This window comes from Caretta caretta, chromosome 18 (assembly GCF_965140235.1).
Source record: "Caretta caretta isolate rCarCar2 chromosome 18, rCarCar1.hap1, whole genome shotgun sequence".
NCBI lineage: Eukaryota > Metazoa > Chordata > Testudines > Cheloniidae > Caretta > Caretta caretta.
The window spans coordinates 22,503,340-22,530,294 of record NC_134223.1 but is presented as its reverse complement, the minus strand read 5'-3'; the positions used below and the strand labels follow the sequence as shown (position 1 = coordinate 22,530,294).

The 26,955-nt window shown below is 41.4% G+C and overlaps 1 protein-coding gene across 4 annotated transcripts; it reads left to right on the top strand.

The window, feature by feature from the left end:
* Window positions 1-200: 200 nt before the first annotated feature.
* On the top strand, window positions 201-23,881 carry KLHL21 (kelch like family member 21). Of its 4 annotated transcripts, none has more exons than XM_075121029.1 (6): window positions 201-304; window positions 2,941-3,022; window positions 10,141-11,165; window positions 14,265-14,670; window positions 19,026-19,098; window positions 20,926-23,881. In XM_075121029.1, the coding sequence occupies exons 3-6, from the start codon at window positions 10,148-10,150 to the stop codon at window positions 21,217-21,219; spliced, it is 1,791 nt and encodes a 596-aa protein (XP_074977130.1). In that variant the 5' UTR covers window positions 201-304; window positions 2,941-3,022; window positions 10,141-10,147; the 3' UTR covers window positions 21,220-23,881. The 4 variants fall into 4 exon arrangements, with proteins under 4 accessions (XP_074977130.1, XP_048680960.2, XP_074977129.1 ...); XM_075121030.1 differs by lacking the exon at window positions 201-304 and adding an exon at window positions 639-650; XM_048825003.2 differs by lacking the exon at window positions 2,941-3,022 and having other exon boundaries at window positions 207-304.
* The last annotated feature ends 3,074 nt before the right edge of the window (window positions 23,882-26,955 follow it).

The following is a 26,955-nucleotide window of genomic DNA, read 5'->3' as shown; positions in this document are numbered from 1 at the left end:
CCGGCGGCGCTCGCTGCAGGGGCTGCCGGGAGTTGTAGTTCCCCTCCCCGCGAGCGGCTCCGGCGGCGCTCGCTGCAGGGGCTGCCGGGAGTTGTAGTTCCCCTCCCCGCGAGCGGCTCCGGCGGCGCTCGCTGCAGGGGCTGCCGGGAGTTGTAGTTCCCCTCCCCGCGAGCGGCTCCGGCGGCGCTCGCCGCAGGGGCTGCCGGGAGTTGTAGTCCCGGAGAGAACTACAGCCCCCAGCATGCCTCCCGCTCCCTCAGGCCCGCCGGCTGGGGGTGCTGCGGTGGCGGCGGCGCGCGGAGCGGTAAGCGCGGGCCGGCAGCGGGTTCTTGTTCCCTTCGCCCGCGGCCGTGTGGGGCTACGGGGAGGCTCCTCCCCTGGGCCTGCCCCCACGAGGGCCTGTCACGAGGCAGCCGGGCCGGCGCGCAGGGGCCTGTCTCTCCGAGGCGGGGCGCGCCACCGGGGCGTGCCGCTGCCCCCACCCCCGACGGGCTCCGCGCGCCAAGCCGCGCCCCGGTGAGAGGCGCTGCCGGGCCCGCCGCGTTCCCGCCTCCCTCAGACCCTCCCCTCCCCCACCCTGCGCGAGGCCGGCGCCTGCGTCGCTTGATGCCCCGAGAGCAGCCGCGCGGCCCGCGGGGCTCGGGCCAGAGGTAAGCCCGTGGCCCCGCCGCATGGGGCCGGCCGAGGGGGTGATGCCGGAGGAGGGAGACCCGGGGCAGAGCTGTCCGGTCAGCTCGGACTCCGGGAGACGGGAACCGCCGTCCTCCGCTCGCGGTGTCCCGCTGCCTCGTGCTCTCCCGCCCCTCCGGTGTGCGGTTGGGATCCTCTCTGTGGGGCGCGGGGGCGCGGGTCGGGAGGGCTAGGTTTGTGCCAGCGTTCCCTTACACACTCACACACACTCACAGTTTGTGCCAGCGTTCCCTTACACACTCACACACACTCACACTCTCTCACTCACTCACACTCACACACACTCTCTCAGAATATTGCCATCGATCATTAAAATGGGCAGGCGAAGCATGACGCATATTGCTTTACCGTTTATCAGAGTTTCGTTTAAGGTTATTTACTTTCTATATTTTGACATGCGAATTGACATTTTGCGTTTTGACAGCTCGAAAGCTTTTTTTTTTTTTTTTTTGACTCTCAGGGCCTGTCGTGAACTAATTGATTCTCCCCCATAATTTTGCACAACTGTGAAAATTTAAATCAACAAAAGTTTTAAAAAAGGCTTAAGAATAAAATCAGTATTATCCACTGAAATTATACACCGACAGAATCAGATTCTGCAAAGTGTCTCTGGGCAAATTGTTCAGTTAGCTAAAGAGCCTGAGCACCTGGCAGCCAAGGAAAATCTTATTCCAGAAGGACACCAGCAGGACAGTGGGGTGGGAGGAGGTATTGTTTCATATTCTCTGTGTATATATAAAGTCTGCTGCAGTTTCCACGGTATGCATCCGATGAAGTGAGCTGTAGCTCACGAAAGCTCATGCTCAAATAAATTGGTTAGTCTCTAAGGTGCCACAAGTACTCCTTTTCTTTTTGCGAATACAGACTAACACGGCTGTTACTCTGAAACCTGTCATTATTCCAGAATATAATCCAGGATTTAAGGAACACTCTTGTGAGTTATTAATGTATAGATACCTCTTTTCCAAAACACTAATTAGTTGTTGACCCCTGTTTTATGTGGAGATAATGAGCATCTGTAGCACACAGTTTTCAATAGTTGTTTTTGTTTTTTTAAAGAATTTGACTTTTACTTGTAATAAAAACAAATTAAATTCCCTGTTGTAACCGAACACAAAGTGAGTGGCATATAATAAAATCTCACCAAACCAGTCTCTTGAGAACCATGCCCTGGTGTTAGTAATCTGTGAACAACAAAATAAAGTGGTGCAAAACAGGTTCTTCAGGGTTCAACAGCAAAACTTTAAATTAGAAGGACTTTCTTCAAAGTGTCAAACTAAATCTTCTTGCTCTTTTTTTCCTTAAGTCAATCCGTTTCCCCTGTAGTGGCAGAGTTAGAACTGGGTGTTTTACCCACGAAACCTTATGCCCAAATATATCTGTTAGTCTTTAAGGTGCCACTGGACTCCTCATTGTTTTTCCTTTTCTGTATCTGAAGCTTGATGAGGAGCCCCTTCCTCAGTTTTTCTTGCACATTTGAATCCTTTGACTGTTCAGTAGAAAGGGGTGGGCAGAGAAGAGAGGACACACAAGGAGCATGTGATTGATTGCTCACCAAACAAAACAGAGCAGATAGGTCTAATTTTAGACTTCTTCAGCTTTGGCAAACTTTCTCAAAACACTTACACAATTTTTTTTTAAGAGCAAATGAATCATATTAGTGTAGTACTAAATTATAACGTTAATGAGGAACAGACGCTGAGTCATGTTGCATGTATCATTCAAATTTTATGTGAAATTCTGAGCGGTAAGCTTGTATGATTGTAGCCTTCTGCACTTTAAGTTCCAGACTGTTCTAGCTTTCTTGACACTTCCTGTCTGTGACAGTAATGTGCCGGCACCTACTTAGAGCTGGGAATGCTGCTGCTAATAGCTGTGTGTCCAGCCCATCTATGGGCAAGGAACAGTACTGCCTTTTTGCCTGTGTACCTGCATGTTTGCCTTGCTCTGGAATTTAGGAAATCAGGTGGTGAGTCTAGTAATTAATGTGTAAGATCATCAGGGAGGAAAGGCAGGCATTGTGTGCAACTTGAGTTTTGATCAATAGTTACTGTACAGATATTGTTGAAGAATCCACTCTTGTGCCAAAGTACTTTTGAAAAATAACTTAATTTAGAAATGAGATGTGACAAATATCCTAGTATTTGTTTGTAAAAGGCAACTGATTCCTTTTGAGTCATGATGAAAACCTACTTACATTTTTTAAAGAAACACATTATTTCACGTTCTTCTTTTTGCAAATACCCTCAGTGCACTGGCTATGCCATGCTGATTGGAGAGGACCTCTGACCCTGGCTCCATCACAAGTACAGCAACTTTATGTATACTTTAGGTGAGAAAGTTTGTGCTGCTGGTCTTGATAAACTACATGGGGTTACATCCTAAATCTAGCAACATCGGCTCAGGTTTATTGCCACTGTCAGCTTTTCTTACAGCTGTCTTATTAGTTGAAGTTCGTTCTCTGAAACTTCAGGATTCAGAGCAAGATAGCATCTTACACCTGAAATTATATGTTTTCTCTGTTAAAGAAAGCTGAGGTAGTCATTGAAAGCAGTTCACATTTGATGTGTATATGGTGGCCTGAAACAAAAGAGCTGGCGGTCACAATAGTGTTCCCACTGTGGATATCAGGATGGAAAAAAAACCAAAACTTTATTAGTAACTGGTCTCTCTGTTGGCAATGTCTGCAGAAGGATCAATGTTTGAATGAGCCGTAAAGGCTGAATTCCTCTATCATCTTTTGGGGGAAAGGGGATTCCCCTTGGAACGGAACTTGGGCAAACTACAGTGATCATATGTGTATGAATATGCACAGCTCTGGAAAACCGTATCTGCTAGTTGCTATACAACAATCGTCAAGTGGCTATTTTAATTGTTTTATTTATCTTCTTAGGATGATAGAGTAAACTGTGAACCACCAGAGGAAGGTATAAAAAAATTCCATTTACATAACAATCCATTTTAAATTAGGAAACAAAACTGCACTCTGTTAAATATTATATAGATATGAACACTCAGTCCATGTCTACTCAGAAGCACCACACTTTCCTTTTACTTTACTTTTCCAGGCTAGCCCATTTAGTAATTCCACTGCTTTTCTTCTGCAGGGTTCAATTTCTTCCAGAAAAACTATCAACATATCTGTTTTATGTAACTCTGTAAGATGTTTTCTCTCACTGGTTCTTTTTTAATTTTCTAATTCTTTGGGATTAGTTCAATACTGAGAAAGTGCTATTATTTTAAAATGTTTTTGCTGTTTGACTTGTCTCATTTCCTATTTTGCCAGCTCTACACAGTCATATCTTCTACTCTGATAGACTTTTCCAGAATACGTTCAATCTCTTCTAATGTGAGACCAAGTCTGTTGCCAAATGGGAGCTGGAGAAAAACTGTTTTAGTGCCAGAGTCTGTTGCATTAATGCAGGGGTCCGCAACCTTTCAGAAGTGGTGTGCCGAGTCTTCATTTATTCACTCTAACTTAAGGTTTTGCATGCCAGTAATACATTTTAATGTTTTTAGAAGGTCTCTTTCTATAAGTTAATAATATACAACTAAACTATTGTTGTATGTAAAGTAAATAAGGTTTTTAAAATGTTTAAGAAGCTTCATTTAAAATTAAATTAAAATGCAGAGCCCCCTGGACCGATGGCCAGGACCTGGGCAGTGTGAGTACCACTGAAAATCAGCTCGCATGCTGCCTTTGGCACACCTGCCATAGGTTGCCTACCCCTGCATTAATGCCCCGCTATCAGTTACCATCATTCTATATATTACCGCTATTCCTCCTTTGGACTGATTAACAATTCCTGTGTAAAGGAGACATGGCTTTCTGTCTTTTTCATTAAATGTATTAAAGACCTCGATCTAAGATGTTAAAAATATGTAAAACATAGCAAAAACACAAATGTCCATAATATTTGATTCCGTTTTCTGCCCAAACCACTTTGCAATATGGTCCACTTAATAGCATATCCTAGATGAGCCCACCACCCTTAACGAACAACCTCAAATGCCTCCATCAAAATCCTCTAGACAGTTTTTCTGCTTTGCTTATTAACTGTCCATTTCCTTCTTTCGGTCTCTTTACTTCAACCTTATTCCACCTGCCCCCCCAATGCTCCCTTTCTTCCCTTCACTTATCCCTGCCCCCTTCGGTGCCCTCTCTCCTTTCCTTTGTGTCTCTCTCTGATTCCTTCCCAATAATCCCCTCTGCCCCACCCCCCAAAAAATATTGTGGCGCTAGCATGACACTTGTGGAACATCATATTGTTCACTCTGCTGGTTTGTTATATCTCTCTCCTCTCCATGCTTTATCTTTTCTATTAAATTGTAAACTGTTCAGGACAGAGACTGTGTCAGCCTTTGTTTGTGTAGTGCCTAGCATAATGTGGCCCTGATATCCATTAGGATTCCTATCTGAGCAGGGTTTTATTATTATTTGTATCTTAAATTGCAGTTCCTAAGTTGTAGGAACTTAACTTTCCTTCCTTTAAATTATTTTCTAAGCTTTTGCTGCATTTCAATTAATGTAATAATAAGTTAGTATACTGTTTGTTTAAAGGCATCCTAATTACTTTTGTATCCTATAAGCAATATATTTAATGCTATACATTATATAGGACCCTTTTATCCAGAAAGATCCCAAGATGCTTTAGGTTTAGTATGAATAGGGATCACTTAACTCGCCAGAGTGGAATGCAGCAGCCATTGTATGACAGCTGAATTTTCTTAGTAAAGAAAAAACAAATTTAATACACATGGGAGGATTTAAAAAGACAATGTAAATATGAGTTGGAATTTAGCCAGGACTTTAGGGTTAACACCTTAACTTGTGCAAAAAATGCACAGGCCTTCAATGACTAAAAGTGATCAGGGTCTTGAGCTTGAGATTGCCTTTCCAGCTGACAGTTTCACAGCCCCATAGAGCTTAGACCCCAGCCACCGAGTTGGAGGAAAGAGCATCCCATACTAAAGCACCCATATCACTTCTGCCATCACTTGGATTTTTGCTTTGGCTGCAAATGGTGGTCTCCTATGCAAATATTGACCAGGCCTAATACTGCTTACATATGATACCTGACAAAATCCCAGCCCCAGATGGCATGGATGCAGGACTAGGTAGTGGTATTTATAAAATTATGAAGCTTATGTACATATGCTCTCTCAAACAGGGTGGGAAAATCAGTAATTTAAAAAAAATTATTTAAATCAGATTTATTAAATTGAATACTTTTTTAAAAAAAATATTTGAAATTACATTGAAATTGACAATCTGTGTTAAATCTAAATTTACTAAAATCTATTAATTGGTTACATTAAATTAAAAAAAAAAAGTTCAGGCAATACACGTTTGTTGCCAAAGTTTTAAAGAAAATCAAACCACTGATCTAGAGGAAATCACTGGCTAAGCATCTGGAACCAGATTTTAAGTGCTAAGCCAGCTTTTCATAGCAGTAGCCTCTTTTGCAGGTGCAGAGGGTATATTTTATTTTCAGTTTATTCATCCCGTTCAGTTCAGTTGCTAGCTCTTTCCAAGTTGAGAAGCCGACTGTGACTGAAAAGTCAGAAAAGCTTCTTTTCCTTTTTCAGTTTGATTAAAAATGAGGTATGAGATGATGAGATCTGCTAGATCTAAATTTCTGAAGGACATGGACCCAGATCCACAAAAGTGACCAGAAACAATCCGATCAATTCATTAACTACAGATACTTTGTTTCATCATTTTTAAGTGCCAGACAAGTTTTGATACTTAATTTTTTCTCATATATCCAGCACATTTAAGCTAGTTTTATTTATCTATCCATTTTAAAATGTTCTTGTGCATTTCAAATTTCATGTCCTTTTTGCATCCAAATCGAGCTTTACACAAATCACAAGTAAAAAAAATCATCTGGTAAATAAGAAATGTATCATTCATCATTTAACATAATACAAAATGCAAACATTAATTGGAATAAATGTGTTAAACTATATAATTGCTTACACTACATGTACACGCTTATTTACCCCCCGGTTAGAAGAAAGTACAAAATTTAGTGTGAGGATTATATCTAGTTGCACACCCACGTGTTTATTTCTTACCAAGCAATTAATCAACTTTTTGTCCGGAATATAACTAAAAAGTACAAATGCAAAACAAGATTAAAATCAATTATTTAAAGCTTTGATTTAAATCAATACACCCTGCTCTGTCAATATACAGTCCAAATCCAGTTCAGTCTTATTCTTATGAACTTTAAATCTGGATTCTCTTTCTAAAATATCTATTATGAGACTGAAGTGTAGAAAATACTGAGCAGTTGTTTGATAGCACGTTATGTAATTCATCTTGCTAAAGCTCCACATTTGAGGAATGTAGGTAGGAATGTTTAAAGGCTGTTCATCTCATCCTGTTTCCCTGGTTTGAGGACAGTTTCCGTTTGATGAACCTTTTATTGCCCCCCCCTTCTTTAAATTGTTCCTAAGGTTGTTCCATAGTTACTATAGTCCTGCTTAGATCCAGAAAAGAGTAAACTAACTAACTGTTTCATATTCTCTGTGTGTATATAAAGTCTGCTGCAGTTTCCACGGTAAACATCTGATGAAGTGAGCTGTAGCTCACGAAAGCTCATGCTCAAATAAATTGGTTAGTCTCTAAGGTGCCACAAGTACTCCTTTTCTTTAAACTAACTAAGCTATTTTATAATTATATTTATATTTTAAGACATTATTTCATAGACTAGATTGTTAATTAGTCTGTGTAGTATTTAGAATTCTTGCAGAGAGGGACTTCATTTGTGGAGACATTTTGCCACATGGCTGTAATTATTTGTTAATGTCCTAAGATAGATTCCCATTTGCGGTATGTTGTGGATGTTGAAGCCAGAACAAGGAGTTGTTGCTGTGCCACCCCAAGGCGTCTAGCGTGGGCTTTTGTCCCTTTGATCCCATGAAGACCATACATTGCATTTTGTGAAAGATACTAAATCTCTGTGGGTTGTGTTAGTTCTTGCATGTGCACAGCAGTCCTTGTAGATGAGTATCTGGTGTGAAGGGAGCTATTCACTTCCCTGACTACAGTGGGTGTTTGGAGTGCACAAAGAATGCAGCATCAGGCATTTAAAGGTTTAATTTTGTTACAGTTCTGTGAAAATACTTGTCCTGCAGAATGAATCTAGCAAGGAATTTTAATAGCATACATTTGCAGTGCAGATAGTAGAATGCATACAGAACTCCTTATTTTATTTCCTAAGAATATATTATTATCCCATTTGTAAACCTGCAACTGAGCACTCAAAAAACTCTTACTAGATTGTCAGAGATCCCCAAATGAGGAAAAGAGGGATTTCCCAAAAGAGGGAAAATGGAAGGTTTGAATGGGGAAAATAAGAAAACAAATGTATTTGCCAGTGAGTAAGGCTGTGTGTCTGTCACCGATTCTGTGACTTCCATGACTTCTGCAGAGGCCAGTGCAGCTGGCTCCGGGGCTGTCCGAGCAGCTCAGGCAGCCCCTGGGCCAGCCACGCTGGCCGCTACTGGGGCAATCTTGGGCCACCACGCCTTCCCAGCAGGAGCAGTAGTTTGGGTGTGGGAGGGGGTTCAGGGCTGGGGCAGAGGGTTGCAGGGCAGGGTGGCGCTTACCTCAGGAGGGCTCTCTGGAAGCGCTGGCATGTCCCCACAGCTCCCATTGGCTGTGGAGCAGGTGCTCGTGGCGGGGGCAGTGCGTGGAGCCCCCCGGCCTTCCCTCCATGCCGGCTGCTTCTGGGGAGCTGTGCGGAGCCTGGGGGGGTCTGCCAGCCCCGCCAACCCTCACCACCCCCACAACTCTGGGTTGCATGCCACCCCCACAGCACCTCCCAGGGCTACCCCCCTAATCTGTAGTTAGGGGTGTATAGTACAAGTCATGGACTGTGAATTTTTGTTTACTGCCTGTGACTTGTCTGACTTTTAATAAATATACCCATGACTAAAACGTAGCCTTACCGATGAGTAATATACTTTGATTGCTCAAGCTTGACTTTCTGTATTTTATTATTAAATGTTTGTCAAGTAATGGGATTGCCATTATTGTAGGCAATAGCACGCTTCATTGATTCTGTTAAAATGTTTATTGCTTGTATGACTTGTACCAGAGTACTTATAAAAGCAACTGAAACAGTATGTGCTGACCTGTAGTTACATAGCTTTATTGTTACAGTTCAGTGAGAAACTGTATCTTGTAATTGAGTTTGTCTTTGCAACTTGTCCATTTTGTGAAGTAAAGTAAAATATTCAATTTTGTAGACTGCAGTGTTTTGCAAGTACAGATTGCAGGTGCTCTCTCTAAATGGAATAAGAAATTCCCCCACTTTTTTCTTCTGTAACATTCCATTTGTTTTCAGTGCCCATTTAAATAACTGTTACTTACTGTAATGTTTATTTCTTCCTTTACTAAATTCTGACAATAACAACCAGTCCCCAAAAGTGTCTTTAGATAGTGGGTTGGGTTGAATTGGAATTCCTCAGAAGTTCTTGTCAACTGCTGGAAATGGCCCACCTTGATTATCACTATAAAAGGTCGTCGTGTTGTCGTGTCCACCCCACCCCGCTTTCCTGCTGGTAATAGCTCGCCTTACCTGATCACTCTCATTACAGTGTGTATGGTAACACCCATTGTTTCATGTTCTCTGTGTATATAAATCTCCCCACTGTATTTTCCACTGAATGCATCTGTTGAAGAGAGCTGTAGCTCACAAAAGCTTATGTTCAAATAAATTTGTTAGTCTCTAAGGTGCCACAAGTCCTCCTTTTCTTTTTAAAGAAATTAGTTACATTTGAGCAAAACTTTTATTTGAAACCAAGAAAGGCTACTAGAAGTGATAAATTCATGTGCTGTGCGTTTATCCTGCTAACCTTTCTTCTTCCCCAGCGAAGTTTGTAGTGTAGAAAATTGAGACCATTTGTGTGTGGATAAACTGAAAACTACGTGCCAGACCTGTTTTCAAACAATCTTGGACATCCTCAATATTTTTTTTAAAAAAAGGTCACAACGGGTCTTTTCACCTGCCTTGATTTTCAAGTGTGAGGCTCTGCTAGGTGCATCTGTGACTGCAAAGCAATTCTCCAGAAGCAACCCCCTCACCACAGAGGAAAGCTTGCCGAATCCCTGTGGTTTCTACAGAACCCTGTATAAACTGAGTCTCCCTGCTGGGATGGAATCCATTCGGGAGGCCCCTTCCCCCTATTGATGGGAATATTCTAAACTAGAGCAGCTGTCCCTGACATGAGTGTGTGGGGGAGGGGGTGTACTAACCTGTGGGCTCTGCCCTTGATTGCCGCCTAGGCCCATTGGGCTTCTAGGAGTTAAAGGGGTGGATGACCAGGGGGTGGGGGCAGGAGCCACGTGTGGTGTGGGCTGGGTCTGGTCCTTACGGGGGCTGTGAGTGCCTGAGAAGCCTCATGCTAACTTGCTGTGTGTTGCCTCCTCCACAGGCATATTATGGAACCAAGCCCGGCAGGAGGAGGTGGGGGTCCAGGCGAACCAGCGCACGCAGTGGCACTGCTGCGGGGTCTGAGTGCCCTGCGCTCTGAGCGGAGCCTGCTTGATGTGACAGTGGTGGCCGGCGGCTGTGAGTTTGGGGCACATAGAGCTGTGCTAGCTGCAGCTTCTGGCTACTTCCGTGCCATGTTCGGCGGGTCACTGCGGGAGTCCCGGGCCGAGCGGGTGCGGCTACATGGGGTGGACCCTGAGTGCCTGGCACTGCTGCTCGACTTTGCCTACACTGGTCGGGTGGGGCAGCTGGGCCCCGACATCGCGGAGCGGCTGCTGCGCGCCGCCGACCTACTACAGTTCCCGGCCGTGAAGGAGGCGTGTGGCACTTGGCTGGCCCGGCAGCTGGAGCCGGCCAACGCGCTGGACATGCAGGACTTCGCAGAGGCCTTTGCTTGCCCAGCCCTCGCGGCTGCCGCTCACCGGTTTGTGCTGCGCCATGTGGGTGAGCTGAGCACGCAGTTGGAGCGGCTGCCGCTGGCGCGGCTCATCTCCTACTTGCAGGACGATGAGCTGTGTGTGCCCAAGGAGGAGGCCGCCTTCCAGCTGGCACTGCGTTGGGTGCGTGCTGACCTAGCTGCCCGTGCCCCGCTGCTGCCGCAGCTCCTGGCCCACGTGCGCTTGCCCTTCGTGCGCCGTTTCTACCTGCTGGCACATGTGGAGGGCGAGCCCCTGGTGGCGCGTTGTCAGCCCTGTCTGCGCCTCCTGCGGGAGGCCCGCGACTTCCAGGCTGCTCGCTATGACCGGCACGACCAGGGGCCATGTGCTCGCATGCGGCCACGACCCTCTACCGGCCTGGCAGAGATCCTTGTGCTCATTGGTGGCTGCGACCGTGATTGCGATGAGCTGGTCACCGTTGATTGTTACAACCCACGAACGGGGCACTGGCGCTACCTGGCTGAGTTTCCCGAGCACTTGGGTGGTGGCTACAGCATAGCGGCGCTGGGCAATGACATCTACGTGACAGGTAAGGATGGGCACGTTGGATCTGATGCCCTGAGCAGTGTTGTCTGGGGAAAGGGCCACAGCTGGGCATTATTCTGGAGGGAGCCCAAGTCTGTCAAGGGATGGGGGGACGGCTTTAGGTTTAAAGATCAAGGGGCATCGGCAAAGCTGTAGAAGAGGCCAGAAATGAGATCCCTGACTTTTCAAAGCACTAGTATTTTTATAAAAAGTTCCCTCTTTTCTTTGCCATTAGTCCCAGGATGGGCTAAGCATGGCTTGTTTTGGGTTCGCAGAGTAATGATTCTTTGAAATGAGATCTGCCTTCATAATTAGGGTGTCTCTTGCAAAGACTCAGAAACCATTCTGTTCTGCTAAATGCCAGGGGAAATGATTCCTTGGCTTCTGTGAAAATGTTGAACGAGTGTGTTGCATACGTTGTAAGCAGACACGCATTCCAACAGCCCGTTTCAAAGGGACTTTGGCTTCTCCACAGTGCAGTAACACTTTGTTCTGTGCGGAGGCTTGTGTACAAGTCTGTGTAAAGGTATTTGTATACACTTCTATTGTGACAGACTTCAGGGCTCTGTGGTTGGTTCTAAGTACAGGCTAGTGCAGCGTGTTGGTAAACCTGAAATGGTTTTGTTGTTCTGCTTGGGGTTATAAGCTACTTTATGGGTCAGATTTGTTCTAATTTTGTGCTAATTGGCTTGGAACTCAGAAGTGAACAGGAAAATAAATATGTATGCAACTTTATATATTACTTGAGTGTTTGCAGAAGGAACCTCCTGAACACTTTATTTTTAATGTGTGGGGTCCATCATCCAGGAGACTCTTCCACTTTGTGCTTACATTAATGTTTAAATGTGTAATGAAAATATTTAGGTTTCCTACAGTGGTTCTTGGTTTTTCACAAATGGACCATGTCTAAAGTTCTATTCAGATGTTTGGCATAAATGCGAGTTTTCATTTTGCAACAGGGATTCCTTTTCTGTAGTTATTCTCGTTTTGGGATGGATTTAGTAGCTGATCTCAGACAGGCAGCTGATTCATAATGACTAATACTAGTGAGTATGTAGACAGCATTTCAGGACACATGTTGGTGTAACTTCCCAAGACAACAGGGTAGGAGTCTGATTTCAGATCATTTTCAAATTCCTGCTGTGTTGAGAACACTTAAGAAAAGCAGAACTTAGAGAAAAGTAAATAACAGGGTGCAACACAAAGTATACCATGTATGCTTGTCACAGAGTCACCAGGTGATGCTCTGGAACAGAAGGTTTATTAGGTGACGGGAACACAGCGTAGAACAGAATTTGTTAGCACAGAAATCAGTGACTTTCAGCCAAGTCCGTCTTGGGGAGTCCTGGGCCAGAAGCCCTGGACTCTCCCTCTTCCGGTCCACCCAAGTAGACTGCCAGCATCCCCGTTGCTCCTCCTCCTTGTCTTTGTCTCACTTCCTGGGCAGAGTGTCATCTGGTTGCATCCCCCTCCTGGGTCTCCGGTTACGAAGGGCACTGGTCATAGCATATGTTCAGGCAGCTAGAGCAGCCTCACCTGCCCCTAAGGTCTCAGCCAAAGTCACACACCCCTATTCCTATCACTGAGGTATTGGTGCAGCACACAGGGAAACTGAAGCATTCTCAATATTCATGCAAAACAGTAAAACTCACATAGGCTAAATAGTAAGACTCGCATACAACACAACAAGGGAAAATCCTTACTTCGTCACAGCGCTCAAGGTAGAAACATACCAGAAAGTCCTCTGATACTCTGGACTTCAATGACTCTCAGTGTCATTTAACCTTGGCACAGCAGTGCGTTTATGGTATTGAAGGGCAAAAGTTGTGTTTCTTTCTCTAGTGTACTCCCTGGCTCTTGTCAGTTTGTCAAGTTTAACTATACCAGTTTGCCACTTTAACTATACCAGTATAAAGCAGCGACCTCCCATCTCACCCTCACTCCCAGTGTGGGTGCAGTTATACCAGTGTAAGGGGACCCAAACAGAAATAAGCTATACTGTATGATGTACCTTTTTACCAGTATAACCATGTCAACAAAATTCACACCTTGAACAGACATAGTTATACCGATAAAGGTTGTATGTAGACCCGGCCTAAGTGAACAGAAAGCTGTTCAATCTCTGACTTAACAAAAAGCATGCCTGTGATTTAAGTAATGTCATAAACATGATGATGTGCTAAAATGGAATACTTTTGTATTATTTCTGCATCCAAAGAAAAAGTCACATATGGTAGTATTCAAAAACAATGCAAGGTTGATTGACCTGGAATTCTGAATGCCAAGCATTTTGTCATACACCTTGTGATTGCTGACTTCTTCCAAGAGTCTTGTACTTGCATACAGGGTCTGTTGTCATTGAAGATGCATGGATAACTGTTTTGTATTTCGCATTACAGTTGTAGCTCAGAGGAAAAGAGATGTAAAGGAAAAGCTTAGAAGCAGATTTTTGTATGAGGCAGTAGTGAAGTGGGGTCAGGTGTCTAAGGTTGTTCTTTAGTTTATGGAGCTTGCATGCTAGATTTGCTCCACTGATATCATTGTCAACTATTATAGAAGTGTTAGTTGGACTCTTATCAGTACTTGCTGGCTAATTAATCATTGTTGAAAGTTGCTCTGTATTGGGTCACCAGCTCCAAGCCCTCTCATCAGGGATATGGTGAGGGTTGTAAATAGGGAAGGGAGAAAATGGTTAGGAAGTTAGCCAAATCTGGGATACGTGTTTTGAGTTGATAATACATCAGATTTCGTCTGAGCATCACATGAGGGAATCTACTCTGAGATTCTGGGAGTAAATGGGAGACAAAGTTACAGGCCCATTTTCGAAATTTCCAAACAAATTTGAGATTGAGTGGTACCATTAGCCTTAAAATTGTTGTGAAACAAACTGCCATTTTTCTCCTGTACCTGAATATTTTAATAACAAGTAGGCTGGGGAAGTAGCAAAATTTGTTATAGTATTGGAAAGTAATAACATTTTTGAATTCCTAATAAAGGACTGAGTTATTACATAAAACCCCTAGTCTGTCTTCCTCTCCACCCCCCCCCCCCCAATGGGCTATATTGCAAAATATTTACTTATGAAATGTGCTCTCTTCTGTAGGAGGATCAGATGGGTCAAGGCTCTATGACTGTGTCTGGAGATACAACTCCAGTGTGAATGAGTGGACAGAAGTTTCTCCAATGTTGAAAGCAAGAGAATACCACAGCTCTACAGTCTTGGATGGACTGTTGTATATTATAGCCTCAGACAGCACAGAACGTTATGACCACTCCATAGACGCCTGGGAGGCTTTGCAGCCTATGTTGTACCCAATGGACAACTGTTCTACCACATCTTGTCGTGGCAAACTCTTTGCTATTGGCTCTCTAGCAGGCAAAGAATCCATGGTTATACAATGCTATGACCCTGAAACTGACCTCTGGTCCCTCGTGAACTGTGGACAGCTGCCTCCGTGGTCTTTTGCACCAAAAACTGTGACTCTTAATGGACTTATATACTTTATAAGGTAAGTAATAATGTATCCCCCACCCCATCCCACTATAGAATGATTTTTTTTTTGAGAAATAGTGTAGAAGGATTGGATTTAAATCCACAATTTGGGAAACGGAGGCAATTTTACAAATCTGGACTGAGGAGAAATCTACTTTAAAGTAGAATCCTTGAGTTCTATTGGCTTTAATTCAGTTCTACTATTACTTTAAATACACACACACACATATGAATAAGCTCCAAGAAAATATTAAATTGTACAGCGGATAGCACATGTGTAATGATAAGAGAACATGAGATGAAATGGTTTGTTTTTTTTAAACCAGGATTTACCATTATGTGTTGAGTTCTAATGGTTCAAATACTTATCCACTTAAAAAATAAACTGAAAGGCTTTCCATCACTGAAACACTTCATCTAGTGGAGTGTATTGTCTTTGTGCATGAGCAAATGTACATTAAAAATAGTCCCCAGAAATTTTGTTTTATTACCTTTGGGTTTCCTTAAAGCAGTAAGTTGTATCCAAGATCTTTATTTGCTGCATTTGGATTTGTTCGTGCTCAGTCCAACATCTTGGCTTCCAGCAGCTGTTTGACGTTATTCCTCTCCCTCTTTCAGTATTCAACTAATATTGAAAAGGTTCTTTCATCAGAATATCCATCCTGTACGCTTCCAGAGCCAGCTTTACTTGCTGTTTTCAGCAGACTGGTAGGTCAAGGTTTAGAATTTCTAACAGTTGAGTAGTTGGCCCATACACACCTCTATCGGGGGGGTACTGCAGCAGTAGGAAGTCATTGATGATTCATTGGGTAAGTAGCTGAGAAAATTACCTGACACAGCAAAGGGAAAATTCTTCCTCTTCTTCACCCCCTCCTCGCTTCCCCCAAAAAAATGCTGCAAAAGGGATATTTTTCTGATAATTTATGAGGACAGTCTCAAAACAATAGGTCATATACATGGGATCAAAGGGTGACTTACTAACCAAAGCTGCTAACTTTCAGTTTAGGTGGGTTTTTTCTTCAAGTGAGAATAAAATCTCTCTCTCTTCTTTACAACCAACCCTAGTTACAGTAATAAATATGGCATCACAGCAAAACTAGTCTCTTGGGTTACTTCTGTATTAGAAACAACCTTGAAATGGGAATGCCTTGTTCTTATGCGGACAAGCATGTGGAATCATTCTTGCTCCTGTTTTCCCTCCCAGCCTGCAAACAGTATGTTTTCACTTTCATTCTTGGAAGTATTTGCCTCATGCAGCACTGTTAGTGACAACAAACATTGTAAACTATGATAACTTCTCTGCTGTAACTTGACAGCAACTTTAGGATTTTTAAAGCAGTATCACTAAAAGGGTTGTCTTCGCTCTTCACTTGAATTCCTGAAACTCCTATTAATGCTCTGTTTGAGGTAGACAACAGGTGGAAGAAGAGATCTCTGTGTATTTAAGATGTTTAGAATCTTCAGGTTCATAGAATTGAATTAAACCAGTGTGATTTTTAAATGCTTGACTCCCATGGACCATCTTTCCTCTGCATAGACACCTCTGCTCCGAGATTGTTTCCGAAAGTAGTTCAAACTAAGGAAACTGGTTATGAAGCATGTACCTTGGGAGCCATAAGGAAACTTATTCATTGTTTTTTTTAAATCACAGTGGATAAAAATTGATTTGAAAATATTTAAAAATCAGATTTTTTTAATTTTAAATCTGAGGGGGTTTTTTGTTTAAATTAAATACAGGCTTATTTTTAAAAAATAAACTTTGAAATTAACAACCTATGTTAAGGTCTAAACTTACAATAATATATTAAAACTGTATTAAATTAAAATAATAAGCAGCACATGTTTGCTGCTGAAGTTTTACAGAAAATTAAACCACTGAACTGGTGAAAGTCACTGGCTAAGCACCTATAACCAGAGTTTGTTGACATGCTTAATCAGCTTTTGACAGTAGTAGGATCTTCTGCAGATACACAAAGAATATTTTTTTGTTTCAGTATATTCAGATCAGTTCTATAACTAGTTCAGTCAAAGTTAAGGGAAAAAATGTACACTGGAAAAAGGAGAAAAGCTTGCTTTCTTCTTCCAATCTATACATAAAAACTGGTTGTGAGAGGTTGAGATAAACTAGTTCCAAACTCTTGAAGGACAATGAGGACCAGAAATAATCAGTTCAATTCACTAACTACAGATAACACTTTGTTTTCATAAATCAGTAAATGCAGAACATGTTTTGATGTACTTTTTTTTTCTTATGTATCTGCACATTTAAGGTAATTTTACTTAACTAATACAAAAATTAAAGTGCTGATTTTTGTGCACTTCTTTATTGAATCAGAATTTCCAAATTGAGCTTGACACTAACTCACAAGTAAAAAATGATCTAACATAATAAAAAAGTAAAATTTAAGAGTCTGAATAAATGTAAGTTAAGCTTTATATTTGGTTAAAGTGTATCAATATAGTGTATCCTCCTGGTTAACAAAAAGAAGCACCAAATTTAGTGTAAAGGTTATATTCAGTTGCAAATCCAATGTTTTAATCATTAACAACCAGTGAGAATCAACTTTCTTTAAGAAAATAACTAAAGTACAAATGCAAAACAAGATTAAAATCCTTGATTTAAATCAAGGTTTCCTGATTGGTGATTAAAATCAAGTATTTAAATTACATTGATTTAAATAAATCCATCCTGTTTTTAACTAATTATAACTATAGTTCAGAAACCTGGATTTTGCTGTATACTAAGCAGACCCTTTCATAAGCCTGATGGCTTCTAAATGAATAGCCATCAGGAGAGGTGGTGCTCTGGGATGTCTGCAAAGACTCTTATTTATTTCACTTTCCTCTTATTTCGAGACACTCTGTTGCTATCGCTTTGATTGGAATAAGCAGATGATTTTGTTTTCTCTGTCATCACTAGAGTGCTTGTCGTAGATTGCAAAGGACATGGTAGTTCTTGGAAAGTCAGTAACAATGTCTGAAAAATACAATACTCAGTTTTAATTGTCTTGGACTCACTTTTCTTCTCTCATTCAAATTTTTAACTTTAATCAAAGGACTTTATAGCCAGAGATTGAATTATCCAATAAAAGATGTCTATACCAATTGAAATGGATTCTAATACAGTACATAGTTTTTACTTTAAATTCAATTAACTTAGTTCTTGAGACTGATTCAGTTAAAATGGAAGCTCAAATTAATTAGTGGTTGAACTAAGTAGAAGATTCTTTTGTACTCTTAGGTAGTCTTCTAACTTCATTCTTGATAGTACTTTCTTGGATTTACTTTAAGTACTGCTATGACTACCCAGACCTTGTAATCTCCACATTCGTATGCCAGCAAATTGCATTTCTGTGTCACAATAATCCCTCACCTGTTGCTGTCACACTCCTGTCTCATGAGTGGAATGGGTAAAAGAAGCCTTATGGGATTATAGTGCTGCTGTTAGTTCTTCCATTACAGACCTCTCTCCACCCTTTATTGACACCCCCACCCCGGTTTAAATTTGGCATTGGCTGAAGTCTCAATCCAACATGGATCCTTTTAGTGTTAATGTTAGGTGGGGAGAGGTTTAAGTCACCCCAAAATGTCAGTTATTTTTCTAAGATGTTCTTGTGCACTCGTATCACCAAAGCCAGATTATTTTATCAGGTACAAATTTGCAGTAAATTTATCTGTAGTGGGACCCACAAGTGCAAATTTTATGTTTAGGATTGGCCAGCAGTTATCAGCATAGCACAGTGGTGCTTCTAGGTACTATTTGTAATACAAATAATTTTGCATCCTGTCTTGGGCAGGCACCAGGGCTGAATAACCATGAGGCAGTTGTAGGCAGGGGAAGGCAGAAACACCGCCTGAGTGTTCTGGGTTCATTCTGCCTCCAGTGTATGGGTCACTGCACCCAACTAGGTTGTCCAGCTGGGTAATCTTTTCAAAATCCATTCCACCAGAATTTATTTTTTTAAGTGTAGTTTTGACTTTGGAGAAGCACAGAAGTGCTATTCACATTCTTTGGACACAAGCACCAGTTCACAAGTAGTGAGGAGAATTCCTATGCATAATGATGCAGCCCACTCTAATACATAGCTCTTCAGCACCTGGGGCTATGTAGATCCATTGATTTCTGTGCTGGCCATTGATGCTGCGTTATAGGAGCCACATGTAGGAGTCTGAAGTGTGCACCATATCTCATGTCTTGGTGCAAGTGCAATTTGATCAGTGTGCACATGGGTTTGTGAATGTAACAGGGTGGAAGCAAAAGTGCTAATGTAGCACTTCAGACACTTGGTTGGACTACTTTCACCTGTGCTTGATGAAATGGGGGGAGCCTTTACAGCTCTCTGAATAGTGGTTTCCTTTTTTCTTTTATAGAGATGACTCTGCCGAAGTGGATGTTTACAATCCAATGAAGAATGAATGGGACAAAATCCCTCCTATGCTTCAGGTAGGATGTTGACAATGAGTTCATTTAAAAAACCGTTGGAAACTATAAACTTCTTTGGGTAGGGGAGTGACTTAATTTTTTAAGCACTGACACAACACAAAATAAACTCAGTGAATGCTAACAATATGTTCAGCCATGTACAGCAAAAGGTAGTCCTTGCTTCAGAGCAGTTGTAGTTTAGATAACAAATAGAGAACGATGAAGGCTTGTCTACACTGTGTATTAGTTCACACCAGAAGGGTATCAGAGTAGCAGCCGTGTTAGGCTGTATTCGCAAAAAGAAAAGGAGTACTTGTGGCTGTAGCTCACGAAAGCTTATGCTCAGATAAATTGGTTACTCTCTAAGGTGCCACTAGAAGGGTATAAATTCCAGTGCACACTAGGGTGTCACGCACTAACTGGCCTGCACTAAAAGTATAGTGTGCAATAATGTAGTATACGATACTACATTAATGCACCTGGGAACTTTTAGTGTACGCTAGCAGGGTCCACGTGGGCCAGTTCCTCTCCATTGTGGACTAATGCACAGTGTAGACAAGCCATAAGTGCCCAAACCATCATGTGGTGCAGCTGCATAGGTTAGCAGAGATCTTTGTTTGTATCTTGTTGTTTTGTGGTTCTTGGATTATAGCTCCTTTAGTTGGAGTTAATGCTGCTGACCATTTGGCTGGGACTTGTCAGTTCTGTTACAATTGTGTTGGCAGCGTATTACAAGCAAAATTCAATAAGGTGATAGGAAAATCTGTTGGAGACGGTATGGTGTCTGTTGTGTCACCTGCTGGGGCCTGTGAGCACTATACCTGTTTCAGAGCCGCAATTGCCAGCAATAGCAGAGGACCCACAAATTTGGGACGATCTGCTAGGCTAGATATCAGCGTACCTACCTAAATGGGCATAATCATATAAATATAGGATTGGAAGGGCCCTCGATAGGTCATCTAGTCCAATGCTCTGCACAGAGGCAGGACTAAGTATTATCTAGACTATCCCTGACAGGAGTTTGTAAAACCTGTTCTTAAAAACCTCTAGTGATGGAGATTCCACAAGCTCCCTAGCTAATTTGTTCCAGTGCTTAACCACCCTGACAGTTAGGAATTTTTTTGTAATGTCCAACCAAAACCTGCCTTGCTGCAATTTAAACCCATTACTTCATGTCCTGTCCTCATTGGTTAAGGAGAACAATTCCCTGGGTTGTCCTTATTCCCCTTTTTATTGATAGGCACTATGTTTGCACTTCTGCAGTCCTCTAGGAACTCTTCCATCCTCCATGAGTTCTCAAAGATAATTGCTAATGGTTCAGAGATCTCTTAAATATTATAGGATGTATTTCATCAAGCCCTGCTGACTTCAAGACATATAACTTGTCTAAGTAATTCTTCACTTGTTCTTTTCCTATTTTAGCCTCAGATCCTACCCCATTTACACTGATATTCACTATGTTGGTTTTCCAATCATTGATAACTTTTTTGGTAAAAACTGAAACAAAAAAGGTATTTAACACTTCAGTCATTACTGTGTTATCTGTTATTGTCTTTCCCTCCTCATTGAGTAATGGAGCTACCCTATTCTTGATCTTCCTCTTGCATCTAATGTATTTTTAAAAGGTTTTCTTGTTACACTTTAAGTCCCTAGCTAGTTTTATCTTGTTTTATGCCTTGGCTTTTCTGGTTTTGTCCCTACATGCTTCTGTTGTTTTTTGGTATAGTCCTCCTTCGTAATTCGACCTACATTCTACTTTTTGTATGACTCTTTTTTGAGTTTCAGGTCTTTGAAGATCTCCTTGTTAAGCCAGGGTGGTCCTCTCTAATAACATGTTTTTAATTCTAGGTTCACGTTGGAGGGAGCTTGGCTGTGCTTGGTGGGAAGCTCTATGTCTCTGGTGGCTACGATAACACATTTGAACTTTCGGATGTGCTGGAAGCTTATGATCCAGAAACTCGAACGTGGAGCATAGTGGGACGGCTGCCTGAACCTACCTTCTGGCATGGAAGTGTCAGCATATTCCGACAGTTCATGCCACAAACTACACAAGATGACGACAGTATTGCTCTGGATAATGCCATTAACCTAAACAGGCAGCGCCAGAATCTGCATAATCAGAATCTTAATGAGTTACGTTAACAGTAGAAAAACTTATCTCTATGGTTTGAAGTGAATTCATTACAATTAACCAGTGTCAATTTGGGGGAGGGCAGGAGGCAAACTGGTGCTTGGAAACTCTGAAATGGATTGATCAGTAATTGCAAGCAGGAGGAAATAAAAACCCCGAAAGATTAAAATGTTGTTGTAGGAAGCATAGTTGGCAGAAAGTTACAGGCCCCTTTGGGTGCATTGTCCCTCAGCACTTTTCTGTGGATGGAGAAGGTGCAGCATTAATCACAGAAAAGCTCTGATATGAGAACTCTGGAAAAAAGATATTTTTAAAGAATCACTTGTTACTCAAGCACCACTATTGCAGGCAGCGTAGCGAAGCTTTTGATCAGACAGCTGTCAATAGTACCCTGCAGTCAGCATCTTTCCACATCATAACATTTCATATTTGCCACCAAATTCCATTCTTTGTGGAGGGGTTTATGGAACATAGCAGAGAGGAAGGACCAAAGTTTGCTAATACCAGAGGCTCTCTGAAAGGGGAGAGATTGGTTTGGTAAGATATGCCTTCAGATCTAATACTCCGCTCGGTGCTCCAGAGGAAGATAGACCACTTGCCCAGGTCCTTGCCAATATGGTCTGAGGGAAAATTCCACCCACAAAGTTTGGGTTCATTATAGATGTGCAGATATGAGGATATAAATATCTAGCCCTAAATATGCCGAGAGCCACAATAAAGTTTGGTCACTCTTCATGCTTTCATGAAGAACCTATTAAATTGCTAAAAAGGTCAGTGCAAGGATATTAAGGTTGAGAGTCATGAAGTTTGAAATTTCCCTCCCCCGCTACCTTAAATGTGTGATAAATTAATTGTTAAACCCGTACAGTACTGTAAGTTTTTATACAGAATTTTCATTACTCCAAGCAGCTTGTGCTTTTATTGGTCCTTACTAGAAAAATGTTTCTTTAGAAACTTTGCATTTTAAAAATGATTCACATTCACAAACTTAGATTGAGGGAAATGTGAAATACATTTCAATTTCTTTTTTTAAGCAAATATCCATCTGAGAAGAAGAGTGGGGAGAGACTTTAGAGGCTGGGGGCTCATGTCAAAGATCTCTTGGAGAAGAACCTCCATCGACATTCAAATCTGGATAACATTTTTATTTCTATCAAATTGTTTAGTCTGCAGTTGAACTTGGCAGAGAAATCTCTGCAGTGTGGTCTTGTCTCGTGAAGTTATTTGCTATTCATTATTGATGTTCCATAAGCTCTCAAGACTTTAACTTGACTCTTTTTTATCAAGAATGGCAAAATTTGTGCTAGATTGAGCAGATAGGCCCTGGATAGTAGTTGGGGACACTGTAAAATGCAGAGGGTGTATTCTCACCATTTAGACACTAAGGAAGTAGATGAGAATGGTATTTTTAGGGGAGAACTTATTTAAAGAGAGGAAGTATAGAAGAGCTTCCTTGGGAACTGTCCCATGGATTTGAGCAAAGTAATTTATTACACAGTATTTGGTATATAGAAAAATAATTTTATGCTGCTTCAAACATTTGATAAAGTATTGTGGCTAAGCTAAGGTAAATTTACGGTTTATAATGGATCAATTTGTTGAGTGATAGAACCTACTAATGTTAATATTACACATGAGAATTGACCTTCATCAGAATAATTTAAAGCAGCTGTTGGAATTTTTGAGCAGTTGGTAAATGCTAATCAGGGCCTTTAGTTAGTTCACAGAGACTGAATTTTCTTTAGATCTCTATTGCTTTTGTAATCAGTAAGTTCTGCTTTCAGATTTAAGTGATCTGGCAGGCTTAATTCTATTTCCTGTATTTAACCTGAGCAAGCAGATTTCAATGGAAGAGGAAATTTCCTGCTAATTTTTTGATTGAATGTCTGGCTGTTGCTACAGAGCTCTTAAATTTCAAAATGCTGCATGATCTAGTTGAAAACAAGCATTAATGTCTCTTAGGAAAGCATGATGAAGTGAAACAGTGGGTAAGATTGTAGCTGTGCACTTTCTCAGTGGGAAAACTGTATGAATTTAAACTTCACCTACTCATGACAAACCCAGATATTAAATCACACAAATCTTTAGGCTTCTTCATTTGGAAGATGCTGTAGGATATCCTAACTCACTGAAATGTCCTAAGTTCCCAAGGGAGAAAGCATTTTCTCTTGAGCTCTTGAGTCTATTCTCTCTGGAACACTTTCTCTCTATTCGCAAAAAGAAAAGGAGTGCTTGTGGCACCTTAGAGACTAACAAATTTATTTGAGCATAAGTTTTCATGCTCACGAAAGCTTATGCTCAAATAAATTTGTTAGTCTCTAAGGTGCCACAAGTACTCCTTTTCTTTTTGCGAATAGAGACTAACATGGCTGCTACTCTGAAACCTTTCTCTCTATTGCAAACTTTCAGCAGAGATTCTTCCCATTATCCTGAATTAGGACCACTTTTAAACTTTGACAGGTAATTGACAGTGCCTTACCAGAATGTAGCTTAAGACAGGGTTATAGAACAACTAGTTTGTGTTGGTAGACTTCAGTCTACCAAGACTTCACAGTGGGTGGAACAAAGTGACTGAATAAATCAACTTGATAGATTTGGCAAACTTTAACTTCTGTTTTGTTTTGCAAAAAGAAAAGGAGTACTTGTGGCATCTTAGAGACTAACCAATTTATTTGAGCATAAGCTTTCGTGAGCTACAGCTCACTTCATCGGTATGCATCCGATGAAGTGAGCTGTAGCTCACGAAAGCTTATGCTCAAATAAATTGGTTAGTCTCTAAGGTGCCACAGGTACTCCTTTTCTTTTTGCGAATACAGACTAACACGTGTTACTCTGAAACCTGTTTTGTTTTGGTAACCTCACTGAGTTTCCTACTTGGGAGTTGGGAATACCAATCAGTGGACCATTTTGTTATTTCAGTCAGGCTTTTTAGTATCACAAATTTATAGTAACCAGTTGGAAATCTAAAAAGAGAGGTTTCAGAGTGGTAGCCATGTTAGGTTGTATCAGCAAAAACAATTAAGGTGCCACAAGGACCCCTCGTTGTTTCTACAAAGAAAGGATAGTTCTGTTATGTATTCCCCTCTCCCTTAGCTCTTGTTTAGCTGATGTGCAAGCAAGAATATGGGATAGCTTCTTATTTGAGGCTTACAGCTCTATAAACATGTTTTTGTTCCTGAAAATATATTTAATATGCTTTTAGCTCCTGTGCTCAGTTCTCAAGCGAATGTTAAGCAAGATACAGGGCTCATTTTGGTGAAGCTTGCCTATTTCCTTGGAAGAATGCAGTGAATTGATGCAATTTCTTCACTTCTGGCTGTAGAATACTATGCCAGCAAGCAATTTGTGTCCCCACAAAAGTTAAACTGAAACTTCAAGTCAGTCTCTCTTCCACTGAGCTTGTGCAGTTATTGTAATGGGAGTGATACACACAACCATGTGGTGCTCAATAGGGTGCCAGTTATTTAAGACATGTATTCAAGTCCATCTTAAGATGTGGAGCACTGCTGCCTACATGTTGTAATTTAGTATAACTTAATTTGCATAGTAGAATGGTAAAGTATTTATGCTGAACTATTAAAGTATATTTATGTAGAACATTCTCCTACTGTAGTGCCTCTGCTGGACCTGCCATCTTGACGTTCCAAAACCAGCTGAATAATTAGATTTGTGTTTAACTTTTTTGTAGACTTTCATTGTGTCCAAACCTTTAAATACTGTTTAAATACCATCCTTTGAAGCAAAGGCATTTTACATTTTTGACAGATTTTGGATTTTTATTCTCATACTTTCGTTTTTAAACTTCTTTGAAATGATCAAGCTAAATAAAACATGTAAAATTGTAAAGGTTTTGTTCAGCTCTGTGACTGCAGAGAGGGTTCTAGATCTGATAGGGTTAATTTGCCTGTGGTGGCTCTCTATCTGATGCATGTTTATTAAACTAAATAGTCACTTTCCAAAGAGAAGACATTGAAGGGTAATTTTACTTCACCCATAGAGGAAGTATGATTTAAGAGTTCTCTTCCAAGCTGTTTGTTAGTCACTATTAAGTACACTTATAACACATCCCATTTTTGTTCCACTACCATTTTTAGAATGCTTCCTGCCTTCCTATCACAAATGAACTATTCTAAAATGTCTTTTGCATGGCTGTCACAGGCTGAGTACTGCTCATACTGCAGACACTTACATGGTCCCGCTGCCATATATGGTCCCACTTTATGTGACTTGAGTAATTTAGTATTCTAAGAGTAGCAGTTTACGATAACCAGAAACTCAGGCCGAGGGGTCAAGGTACTGTATAGTGTCAATTAAGAACGAACCCTGGAAGAGTTAGTTCTCTCATCTGTACTCCATTCTGGAATCCAATCAGCTGCTTGTGAAATACTCGAGCATAGATTGGTTGAATTCTGATTTGTGCACTGACAGACTTCTTAAACTACATCTACTTCAGAGCCAAAGCAACTTTCAGCCTTTATAAAAGCTTTTTATAAAGGAATCAAGGGCTTCGAGTAGTCCAGTTATTGAAATTCTCAGTTCCCTTAAATTGCCTCACAGCTGATGTACTAGGTATCTCTTACTGGAGAACTTGCATCTTAAATTTAGGTGCTTTGTCAACAGCTGTAGTTAATGGACAGAGATGGTCAGAGTCTGGTACCCTTAAGCACACACCATGACTTTTCACAAGCTGTGCAGACAGCCCTCAGTGTAAAAAGTTGACCATGCCTATCTTAAGGATACAAGCCCTGTAGACAAAGTACGGCTAGATTGCAAAGTTGCTCATCGGCCTCGTACCATAACTGTTAAACAGCTGAGAACTTTTGTTTTTTTTTTGGTGGGTTTTTACTTTATGCATCCTTTTGTGGTTGGAATGAGTAACTCAGTATTGATAGAGGTGTGATAACTTAAATCATCTCAACTGTCTGTCCCTGATCAGTACACATAGTGATTTTGAGTTTAAAAGCACCAGCACGTAAAAGCCACCTGTTTTAAAGAAATTGCTGATGATTTACAATGTCAAGCCTTCACTTAAGACATTTCGAACTGCCCTTACATGAAGCAATCAAACAGCTGTTGTGCCAAGTCTGTTCCAGGACTTTCTCAGAGTGATAGATGAGCTAAACCCTTACCTTGCATGTTGTCTAGTGTGAGCCAGGCCCACTCTCCCTTCTAGCTCTGAAGTTGTGCTGGTTGCCAACACCCCAAAATGAGAGCAGCAGTGTAAAAAAGCCCCAGCTGTGTGCTTTGTCACCAGCAGGGTAGGGAGAGGGAGTAGCTCTGGCAGGAGGATGTGCCTTTCCTGGCCTGATTCTCCTCTGACCAAAATGACAGCTTGTAGCTATAGTACAGGCTCACAGACCATGCCTGCATATGGTTCCAAGCCAGATAAAAAGTTAATGGCCAAGGAGATAGTGGAATATAGGTGAGAGGGGGGGGAGTGAGGTAATAAGAGCTCTGTATAAGCTAGTTTCTCTCACCAACAAGTTGATCTCTAACATCCTGGCACCAACACAGCTACAATATTGCATACATGGACTATACACAATCACACTTTTCCTCCTGCAATCTCATTCATAGCAGGTATTAGGCTCATCTCTCCATAGAGAGCGAACATTTTAGAGGGTCTTTCTGCATTACTGATCTAACAAGGCAGTGGTGGTAAAGTAAGTGCACTCTTGGAGAGACTGATTAGCTTTGAGTTTTCATGCATTTGCTGTTCCTTTATTAGTCATTAAACCTGTGATTTT

Bases quoted from the DNA above. Each gene is read 5' to 3' on its own strand.
- KLHL21 (XM_075121028.1), top strand. From the start codon at position 607: ATGCCCCGAGAGCAGCCGCGCGGCCCGCGGGGCTCGGGCCAGAG. The intron at 651-10,140 runs GTAAGCCCGTGG...CCTCCTCCACAG, and splicing joins CCGCGGGGCTCGGGCCAGAG to GCATATTATGGAACCAAGCC. The intron at 19,099-20,925 runs GTAGGATGTTGA...TTTTAATTCTAG, and splicing joins AAATCCCTCCTATGCTTCAG to GTTCACGTTGGAGGGAGCTT.